We start from the raw sequence: 11,577 nt of genomic DNA, 5'->3' as shown, positions 1-11,577 counted from the left end.
AGTGAACATTTTTGTGGTGACCCCCGTTGTATAATTCAAAATTAAAATAATCTTAAATCATCAAAAAATGAGTCCCCGAAAATTCTAATTTTTTCCCTTATTGATTATTTTCTCATTTTACAAAGGAGGAAACGGTAGCTTAGAAATGTTAAGTGACTTACCCAAGGGCACCAAGCTCAGGAGCCCAGGGCTGGAATTCAGTCCAAGCATCATGGCTCCAGAGCCCTGGAACCCTGCTCACTAGCATACCTGGCCTCTTGGCAGGGAAAACAGATCTCAATGAAGTGGGGCCATGGGTCAGTTTGCCCAAAAGATGGGGACCCCGGAAGCATGGCAGAGTACTGGATATTAGACAAGAGCTAAGGGCTGCTCAGAAATCAGATAGGTTCTTATGCCTTGGATGATTAAGGAGGCTCACTGCTCATCCTTGATCCCTTTGCTGGTGACAAAAAGAGACTAAGGTCCATGAGAGCACTAGCAGAGTCTGCCTGCCAAAAACAGAACAAGTCCTGCTTGGCACGGTTTCTCCAAAGTGGAAGCAGAGAAAGGAAATGTCGTCTCCTGGTGGAAATCTTTGGTAGTGGCAGTAGGGGGCCTGGCAGCCTGAGTCGGTATAGATATGTGGCAATACAAGTACGTTTTCTTGTCCCTTGGCGGACGAACAGTCATTCTCAAGTGTCTTAAAAAATCATTGTTTCATATATTTTATCCATTTTTCTGTCATTTTAAGCAGGATGGTAAATATGGTCTCTGTTATTCTGTCTTAGCTGGATTTCTATTGATTCATTTTTTTATTGGTATTTTTCTCTTTAATGATTTGGAAGCTATATTGCCTTTTAACGAAATTTTTCTTTAAAATTTTATAAATCATTTCTAAGTTCACAGCTTTATATGTAATTGAACACGTATTCCTCTAACAATTTAAAAAATGAAATATTCTATTAGATCTCTCATCAATAATTATAAATTTGGCATATTTTGGCAAATTTATATATTGAAAAACAAATTATTATATTAGATCTCTCATCAATAATTGAAAAAATGAAATATTCTATTAGCTCTCTCATCAATAATTATAAATTTGGCATATTTTGCCTCTCTGCTGCTCCAAATGTGTGTGCAAGTGTGTGTTCCAATAACTACTTTTTAAACAACTTCTTTGAGTTGGCTACATTCACTATAATCAACTAGACTTAGCTACAAATTTATTTGATTTAATTGCTCACTACCATTGTTTTAATCCCATGTCTTGCCCAGTCTTATTCACTTACATTGATTTCTCATTCAACTGGATACATGACTGGATAATTTTTTTTCAAGTGGTGGACTTGGGCTCCTTACATGTCTACACACATCTTTATGTTCTCCTCATTCATCAACCTCCTGTTGACTGCGTATGCTTCATTTTAAAATATGTCATTGTTTTTCATCACCACAAAGAAAAAGTTTTCTTGATTTAAGAAAACTTTTTGTACATGACATAGGGATAGGGCACTTGCCACATTCCTTTTCATGACTGGCTGGTCTTTAATGATAAATTAATATGTATATATATATATATATATATTTTAAATTAGTTTATTGGGGTGACAATTGTTAGTGAAGTTACACAGATTTCAGGTGTACGATTCTGTAATACATTGTCTATATCTCACATTGTGTGTTCGCCACCCAGAGTGATAAATTAACATTAAGAGAGATGTTCTCAGCCTTCCTCCTGCTTTGTATGGTAACTCGGCTTCACTGGGGAGTATGTCTTCTAATTTCTTGGTCTCTTACTTTTGAACTACTAACTCATTACCACATTATTTTTTCTCCATGCTTATTCTTTACAGTGTGAGATCTCTATCGGATGAAAGATGGTTCCTGTCAGAGACGTGTGGCTCCTTGTCCAAAAAGGCCCAACAGAAGAGAAAAGGAAAGATTTCTATTTCTAATGGTTACATTTTGTCAGTTCAGGGACCTAGTTATCTGTGTGGCAGCGGTAGAATCCACAATAACTTGGCTGAACGTTCCCTTTTTCGTATTAGGAGAGCCGGCATTAGCTGGGATCAAGGCACCTTTTCCTTGTAAGGATCCCGGTGTTGAAGCATCCCTCCCCTTCTCATTACCTAGACCTTGCAAACAGGCTTCCTGCAGTGTGGACCCTGGCACCTGGTTCACCGCTCGTGAGGCCAAGATTGGCACCCAGCACAGCTCCTGTGTCCCTGGCCCGCCCTCACTGCTGTCAGCTCGCTCTGAGTGGGAGCTGGCTTCCCTGGCCGGTCCTTTCCACTTTCTCCCCAGGCAGGATCTCCATTCACATACAGTGAATTGGGGGTTGCCTGGCCCTGGACTCCTCTCCTGCACGATATACTCTGAAGAAATTCCTCAGCATTTCTGGCAGGTAAAGGGCACTCTCTTCCTATGTTTGTATCCCTTTAGTCTCTGCAGTGGAAATTTAGGAGGATGAGGAAGAAGAATCCAAGTTATGGGTTTGCATTATCACCTTTCACTGGAGGGAGCTTTGTAGAGTCAGCACACTAACTAATCAGTGCACACAGCTGTGAGATTCAAGAGCCGGGAAGTCGTGTTGCTTACAGGCGGTTTCCTCGGCGACGTCAGGAGAGGAGACATTGATGGCTTTGGAGCAGGGAGGGCCTGAGCTCCTTGTGGGTAGGTCCATAGGAACCCATGGGAGCTACAGCATACTTGGATGTAGGAGGCAGCACTGGGGGGAAAGGTACCAGGAAGCAGTGGGCTGTGCGTGATGATCGAGACATTTGTGGAGCTTTGTTCAGGACACGTGAGCAGTGGGAAGGAGGGGAAAGAGTAAGGCTAGAAGACCTCAGTCTGAATTTGGGCTTCACCACGTATTAACCTGTGGCCCACGAAGATCTCCTTATGTCAGAGCCTGTTTCCTCATCTGCAAAGTGGGTGATGATAAATAGGACCATCCCCGGGGTCTTATGGGAATTGAACGAGGTGCTACGTAAAGACATTTAAACAGTGCCTGACCTAGGTGTGCAGACCGTCATCAAGTCCTGGGCTCGTATTGGAGTAAAAAAGAGCTGGTTGGGGGCAAAATGGGTTTTTTTCCTCTTCTTTCTATCCCACAGTATCTCCATTCCCCTTTCACTGTTTGGGGTGACAGCTTAGTTCTCCCTGGTCCTCTGATTCTGGCCTGACACCACTTTCCATTCCAGCCCCGGCCCCCACAATCTGCCCCTGCTGGGACATCCACATGTTTGTTTTTACAACCCCCTTTCCCAATCCCAACCCATCTAAAATGATCTTCCTCCACAGAGCTGTTTGCAAATCCACATAGCCTTGCACTTCTCACAGGACTAGAGCATTTTATTGCCTCCCTCCCCAATCAGAACCCAGTGATTCACATGTGACAACTTTGCCTGTGTGAGGAATGGTTTCAAGGATAAAGATGTGGTCAGATGTTTCCATACATGGACTCCCTGTCTGGCTTCTGCTTCCCTGGGAGCTGGGAGAACTGGTGGCTGACAGACGGGTCACACACCGGGAAGCCAAGCACAGTAGATTTACTGGGGTAATATCTGCAGGTGAGATAAGAGCACATACATACAGAAATCCCTGGGCAGATATACTCAGATATATTACTACCCAGCACCACAAACACCAAAGCAGGGGTGGGAGGTGTCAGGAAGTGGCTTTGGAACATTCTCTAGAAAAACCCAAGGGCAGCTTTGGTGCTCAGAGATTCAAACAGAAAACTATACAAAACCAACCCATAAATATATATATATATATACAATATATGTGTGTTATATATATAAAATTGCAAAGTAAAAGCCCAAGAAACTAATCATCAATCTGCACGTCAGTGGTTCAAAAAGTGTTAGCATAGAGAAAGGTAAAACCATTTGTGGGGCTGCTGCATGATCCGGGGGCTGGCATTTCAGTAGCAGGAAGAGTATTTACATGGAACCCCTATTTGAAATCTCACAATACTAGGACTAGCTAAACACAGACAAGGTATGTACAGGGAGACGATTGTCTGACATAGACATTTCACTGAAACCATCCACAGCTTTAGAGAACACCACACTATCTAGACCCCCACACCCTGGCCAGGCCAGCCTAGGCTCTGCAGGAACACCAAGTTATATCATAGATTGAAGGAATTTAAAGGGGGAGCCGACCATGTAGATCAAACAATCTCCCACAAAGCATGCCCAAGAAGCATGAGGTGGAGTTGAAATGTGGGGGTGAAGGTCCCCAAAGTAGATTCCCATTTTGTAAGGGCTTTGATGTATTTAAATGTGGCCCCTCTGTTCTTGGTTCAACTGTCATCCTCCTTCTAATTCACTTTAAAAGGAAGATCTGGCCCTTTACCTTTTAAAAGTAATACAAGATGATTTGCTGGAGGAGAGAAGAGTTTGGGGTTCTTTTACAATTGCTTCCCCACCACCCCCACAACATTTTCTTAACGTGACAGAGGGATAGGGGACTTGCCATATCACAGCTGGCCTCATCCGACTGCTTGGGAAACGGGGTGAGACACGGAGCCCAGGAACCAACTACCCTGGGAAAGCTGCCCATGCCCAGGCTCTGGCTCTGCCTCTGCCTCCACCTGAGTCTCTCCCTGTGTCAGTAAGAGTGACCATTTCTCTTCCATCTTCAGGACCCAATTTCTCAAATCCATAACCCAACTTTTGGGGACATCTTAAAGGCAATTGGCACCCAACATCAATTTGACAAAACCTAATACCACCTAAGTACGAATGAAGGCAAACCATTACTTCTGTATTTTTAAGAACACCCCCCACTGGAGATTCTTTCTAATTGTTCCTAAAAGAGAAGCCTGTATATATAAAAATGATGAAAGCTTTCTCCACAAAAGGACTCCCCATCTGAAATCCCCATGTTGATTCCTGGGTGAGGGTGGCTCCTCACCAAGACACAAGAGGGCTGGGTGTGCCTTCGTGACAGGTCTCTCTACGTGTATGCTCTTATTTTTGGCAAAAAGTATGCCCCATCCAAATGGATAAGTTGGAAATAATCGCTCTATTGCATATGCATTTTTGTATTGTAGCACAAATGGACCTACGCAGATAAATAACCAATGAGTATATTGCCTTAGTCAGTTCAAGGTCTCTGACTTCTCGTGTTAAAGTGTCCCTTTTGGAATAGATGTGGAACACTGGCAGTCAGGTGTCCCATCAGGTTTTGACTTGTGAGGTGCCCTGTCCCTTCTGTGGGAGTGGAGGGCATAGATCCATCCCCTCTCTCATTTCTTCTCAGACTCTGACCCTAGAGGAAACAGGTCTTACATCTCTCAGCACTTGAGCAGATTCTCTAGGCTCAGAGTCAACTGGAACTGTGCCAGCCAGCTCAAGGGCGCCTGCTGATCCCCAGGAGAGAAATGAGTGTTATATGCTTTGTCATTTGTTCAATAGTCAGAAACTGAAATTTGGCCTGGAACTAGAACATAAACTTCACACCGACACAAAAGACGGCATATAGGCCAAATGGTGGGCTGTGTGTCCCTGTTACCCCTGTACATGCCTGCATGGAAAAATCCAAACTCTTTCATCTTTCAGACTTTCAGAAGTGAATTGTGCTCTTAGGCAAATGGTTCTTTCAAAACCATGCAACCAGAGAAGTGGCTTTACAGCATTTCTCCCCATGCTGACAAAGGCGGTAGACCTCTGTTATGACAGTGATTGACGACATCTGAGCGATTGTCTTACCACATTCGGGAATGAGTGACACTGTATTAGACACAGAGAGCAGGATTGAAGGCTCAGTATATACGTCAGTGGTATAAGGGCAATGCTTTTCGGGGGTTCAACCAAAACCCCCAAGTCCTTTAACTTATCATCTGCAGAGGAAGAACCCCATTTTCATTATAGGAGTGTTGAGGGAGATTATTGTTATCTGTGTATAACTTGGCCGAAGTGGGAGTTTCTTGGTCACCTACAGGCCAGGAGGCTTTTATGGAGCTCACACCTGGGCTAGCGGTTGTTTCTTGGCAGTGCTTTTTACAAAATTTGAGGGAAGGTCATGTGGTATAGATGGGTCTCCCACACCACTGCCGGGTGCCAGCCACCAGTACACGAAGAGTCACTGGGACCAAGTTTGTCTCTCTGTAACCATCTCTCTCTCTGCCTCCCCACCCCCTGCCCATCTTCCCGTGGAAACAGCCTCAGAAACCTCTTTCCCAGCTCAGCCAGCCACAGCACAGCAGATTGGTTCCATTTTCTCATCCCTTTTCTGCCACATACCCAAGCACAGTGGCTTTCTTTGAAGTGAACCTATTGCCTACCAATTCTGAGTTCTCCATATACACATTCTCTCCAGACAGATACTGGTCCAAGTTTTCAGCCAGCTTTTATCCAGAGCCAAAGACAACGGCCCCTCCTGTCGCCCTAAAAGCCTATGACACTGTTTGGACTATACATCTACTTCAATAACATCTAGTGCACGGCCTGGAGCTTGGAACGAAGTGTGCCACACCCAACACGTATTAGGGAAGAAGAAATTAGCAGACAGACTCAACAGCATCTCTACACAAGTCAAAATAGAACTGGAACCTCTGCTAAGTAGTAGCTCTTTGAATATTTCCCTCTTCTTGTCTAAGTCTCTTAAGATGCCTGAACCAAATAATCGGATGGAAATGAATTCTGTGCAGAAAGCTCACTATTTGCTAAGAAGGACAATGTCGTGTGAGACAGGCCCCCAAACATGGTTTAGTGCTGACGTTCCAGAAAGGTCTCGTTATAAGGAGCTCTCCCATCTTTCACTCCCTTAATCCATTCTCTACTCAGCCACCAAAGTTCTTCTAAAATTCAATCCTGATGATGACTCAGCAGCTCCAAACCCTGTACACGATAAAGTCTAGCTCCTCCATACTTTCTACAAGTTTCTTTATGATCCAGCCCTGTTCACCTGTGAAACAAACCAGCCCATCCCTGCCCCACCCCCATCTTACACTTTATGCTCCAGCAGTCCTGAATTGCTGAGTGCACACATCATGGAGTTCCATGCTTCCATGCCTCTGCACATGCTCTTCCGTCATCAAGGAATGTCCCGCCAACCCTGGACAATTCCGCTGCTTTGAAAACCTAATTCAACCATCACTCCTTTCAAGATGGTTTCTCTGGCCCCGAAGACAGTAAATCATTGCTTCCTGATGCCACCTCTGCACCACTGATCATTTTGTAACTTGTTCACATGCTTCTTTTACTTATGAACTTCCTGCAGGCTGGGACTAAATCCTGCCCTCAAGCCCAGCCAGGGGACGCAAGCTCATGCATGTTCTTTGAATGCACAAGGACTGAACAAATGGATAAACATGAGATGGGCCCATGGCATAAATTCCAAGGACGATGCTCAAATTGCAGCAAGCTCTGGCATTTTCACTGTTGTAAAGGGAATGAAGAGAATCTGTTGAATGCAAAGTCAATCAACACCATCTCTGAGCCACTCAAACACAGAAAGCTGCCTCAGTGGATGTAGTCACTCCACCCTTACCATTGCTTGCCATTGATTATTCTAGTCACAATGATCGTTTTCTTTTAATGTCAGCATAATGCCTGACCCTTAGTGGGTGCTTAACAAATATTGTGAAGGAGTGGATGAATGAATGAATGAATGAATGAATGAATATGAAATCTGCTTTTTTAAAGAAAGCATCAAAGCATTGGCTTTTAAAGGCATTTCCCATATCACAGACTTTTCGGAGGCAGTGGTGCCCCGACGGTTGGGCTTTCCATTATAAGACCTAATCAAAAAGTAGAAGGAGAGGGGCCAGAGTGTGGGGTTACGAGGGTGCGAGGGTAGCAGTTGGGAATCTGCACTAGAGAGACACAGCATTGGGTTTTCCTTAGTCATATGTCAGTTTCCTTCCTTCTCAAGAAATTACCCAACAATGGATGGTATATCCTACCCCAACCAGAAGGCCCTTGCCTCTTCTTTGTCAGAGGTGCACACTGGCCTCGCCACTATCCATGTTATCCAGGAACTTAACATGCACTGATGAGAGAGAACAAGGTAGTTTCCTACCTTCATTTCAAGTGCTGACATTTATGCAGTGGAGACCAGTCACAGAAATGGTTCTGGACTAAAACCACCACCCTTGGGGATTAAAGTTTTCTGATCACCATGGCTGTTAAGAGCAAAGACTCTGACCCAGACTGACTTTGATCAAATCCAGGCTTTGGATCTTTCTAGCCAAGTCACTTGGAACAAGTGAATTATATTTTGGGAGTCTCAGTTTCCTTACTCATAAAATGGGAATAATCTTACCCACATCACAAGATTATTATGAGAGTTAAAGGATATAATGTGTATAAAGCCTGCACTATGTGTGTGTGTGTGTGTGGTAAGGGCTCAAACATGGAAAATTATGATTAAGAATGCTCAAAAATACTTTTATAATAACCAGGACAAAAAGCTAAAATATCCTTTGAAGACACTGTGCTTTCAAGAGAATAGATTGTCTTTTTTTTAGGAGCCAACAATGTTCATTAATCAATGCCCCATGGAAGAATATGAAAACATAATGTTGGCACTTAAAACAATAGCTGTGGCTATTATCAGGCCTCAGGATGAACAGACAGTGACAGAGCCGGGGACACCCAAGCATTTATCTGATGAATCCTGAAGGGCTCATCTCATTCTCTGCAGGACCCAGCATGACTGAGTTGGAACTCAAGGGCAAGATGCCAGTTCCACTCTATGAGCCAGTGCTTCTGGGTTTCAGACAAGGTCAGGGGACACCTCACCACTGGACAGGAGTGAGACAGGTAGAACCACACTGCTCCATGTGTCATGCAAAGCTAGAAAGGCATAGCTTTTCTTGTGTTATTTTGATCCTCCTCATATAAGCCAACAGAAGACCTAAATGTCCCCAAATTTCTGCCCTGAGCATGAGACCACTATTTTCTAAGCTAAATTTGGTTTTACTTTTGAAGCGCCTGAGATACACTATTTGAATGGGTCAAGTACCTGGCTTCTTAAATAGATTAAATTATCTCCCATCCTATGGCTAACTTGGCTTGCCCTTACGTCTGCCAACTGTTACAAGTCTTCCATCGTCATTCAGGAGGTTCCATGAGGAGAGCTCAGGGTTAATGGGTGGGGAAGCATAAGCTAAGCCATCAGCCCTTGAGAACAAAGGTAAACTTCTAGTGGAGGGGGCAGGTCAATCTGTCTGGTTACTGTGAGCAGCAAGGCAGGGACCCTATGAAAAAGAAAAGGGAGATTTCTAAACATACTGATAGCTCCATCAGCAGGAGATTGGGTTCCTGTGAGGAAAGGATCTTGTTCAGGGAAAGCCTCGATCTGATTTAGTCTGAGCCTGTGAGAGCTTATAGCCCACTCTGGCCCTCTTGCCCGGGGCTCACAAAGGCCGCCCACAACTAGGCAGTGTTGTATAGTGGAAAGAGCGCTGGACTGGGAGCCAGGAGACCTGAGTTCTAGTGCAGGCTCTGCCACTAACTGTGACCTTGGGAAAGTCACGTGATTTCTCTGGGGCAATTGTAAATGAGGGGTTGGTCGGGCAATCTCTATGTTCCCCCTCAGAGTGTGGTCCAGGGTCCTACTCTATCCCTCCTTGGCCCTGTGCTTCAGGGATGGAGATAGGAGAAGGGGAGAGGGGAAGAGAGGATGCAGGTGGGAGCCCCACGATGCTACGAATCAGGACTCCACTTTCTCCTTCTTTTTGCTCTTTTTCAGAAAAGATGGTGTTCGGAATTTCTTTTTCTTCTTTGAGGGAGACTTGGAAGGTGAGCCTTCTGGGGACATGGGGCCGCTGGTGACAGACTCGGTTTTGTCCTTAGAGGTGTCAACATCTGTGTCGGCATTGGTAGTCATCTGGCTCAAGCCTTTGCTGAGAATTTCTTCTGCTGTCTGCTCGTCCTCCCTCCCGTTGACCACCACCCCTTCTGGCTGCGCTGTTTCAGGCTCCGTGGTGGCTTTGCTTGTTTCTGTCTTCTTAGCACCTTCTAGAAAAAGATCAAAAGACATCACCCATAAGACATCATTCCAGTGAGAGCTTTTACCTGGGGTTACCAGAACCATCTCTAGGTAATTCCACAAAGTAAGTCTAGAGCAATGGGAGGGCAGGCTGACATGGTAGGGGTAAGGGGTAGGCAGGGCTCTCATCCAAACCTGCACCCCTTCCTCATGGCCTGCCCTGGGAGCAAGCCCTTGGCAGGTCAGTAACTCCGGGCTCTTGTCTACAAATGCAAACCAGTAATGGCATCCAAATATGGCAGTGGGCTCAGCCAGGGCCCAATGTGGAGCTTTTCTAGGCAAAGAACGAGGGAAAAGACACAGGTGAGGACAGAGGCTGTAGGAAGGGGAAGAGCTGTGTCGTGTACAACTCAGTGGATGCATCTAGGAATTGTAACTGGTTCAGTTTCACCAGTAAATGTATGGCAATTGCATGTTTTCACACCCATTTCATTTCCGAAATCAGTGAGGAACTTTTGGAAGAATGGAGAGTAACTTCTCAGTAGGCAGAGAGGGGAAAGCAGACAGAGAATGGAATTCCTGAGTGACATGGACCCCATGTTTCTAAGCTATAAAGATTTACCGAAAGGGGAAGGTACCTGATTGTCCCATTCTAGCAGCCACTGCCCCACTCCCCACCCCACGTCTTTCTCCTGCCTTGAGGGAACCTGTTAGGATTGGCACCATCTTCAAGGCCAGATCCACGTAAACCCCAGAATCTAAACCTTCCCACGGCCCTTTCTTCCACTTCTTACTCTCATCCCACTCTGTATCCACTTGAGCTTTGAAATGCCTGGATGGGGAGGAAGGAAGGAAAATTATAAAACCACACTTTGAAAAATAGAAAGGAATATAAAGATCATCTATCTCACCTCCCCCCTACTTTACAGATATGAAAACTGAGTAAAACAGTAAAAGAGGGGGGAGACATCCATGTACTACCATCCAGGTCAGTGTTCTTTTCACTACGGGACACTGAGGGGTGTGTGTGAGGATGAATTGTGAGAGTGAGCATGAGAGATATCATGAGAAGGAATCCCACACGCTCTGCGTACGGGAATGTGGCTAATGGCGGCAGGTAGGGCTGGTGTTACAGAAAGAGTGGGTGAAGATGGGCTTTAGGAAAAGCCTAGGGTTCTTGACAGGGGTAAAGACTGGGGAAATGTATGGTTCCATGGAAGATGGGACAGAGGCAGATAAATTTGGGGACAGTTAGAACAGGCTGGTTTAACTATCAGGGCAAGGTCTTATAATGAGGTCTTTTATAACTTCTGAAATTGGCTGGGCAAGTCAAAGTCCTCTCTCAGATGACTTCTTTTTCTCTTTTGGTACTAGAGACTGTGGCCATTGGCTCCCATTCCTACTGTCCAGCCCATGTTCTGTCATCATCTAACAACCAAGTTCTCCAACACCCTTGACTCCTACAGCCTCTACTCCCCTCCCCTCCCGCCATGTGTTCCCACAGCGGTCACCTGGCAGTACTCTTGAATGCAAGAAACCAGTCCAGACAGAACCATCTCTGTGTCTATTCTCCTCACTTCACCTGTTAGTTGACCTTATCAACCTTCTGGTCCTTTGACCCCTCCCTGCCACCCCAGCCTGTTT

At 45.1% G+C, this 11,577-nt stretch overlaps 1 protein-coding gene across 1 annotated transcript in view; it reads right to left on the bottom strand.

Annotated features, from left to right (window-relative positions):
• Window positions 1-1,024: 1,024 nt before the first annotated feature.
• The window catches only part of ADD2 (adducin 2), a 97,225-nt gene continuing 86,672 nt past the window's right edge, over window positions 1,025-11,577 (bottom strand). Inside the window, exon 16 of the mRNA XM_081069593.1 lies at window positions 1,025-9,962. Within this exon, the coding sequence (XP_080925719.1) occupies window positions 9,655-9,962 (308 nt within the window). The 3' untranslated portion in view covers window positions 1,025-9,654. The remainder of the gene's footprint in view (window positions 9,963-11,577) is intronic.

The sequence above is a fragment of the Rhinolophus hipposideros genome, assembly GCF_964194185.1.
Source record: "Rhinolophus hipposideros genome assembly, chromosome: 12".
In the NCBI taxonomy this organism is placed as follows: domain Eukaryota; kingdom Metazoa; phylum Chordata; class Mammalia; order Chiroptera; family Rhinolophidae; genus Rhinolophus; species Rhinolophus hipposideros.
The sequence above is the reverse complement of the archived record's forward strand: the minus strand, read 5'-3'. Positions and strand labels throughout refer to the sequence as shown.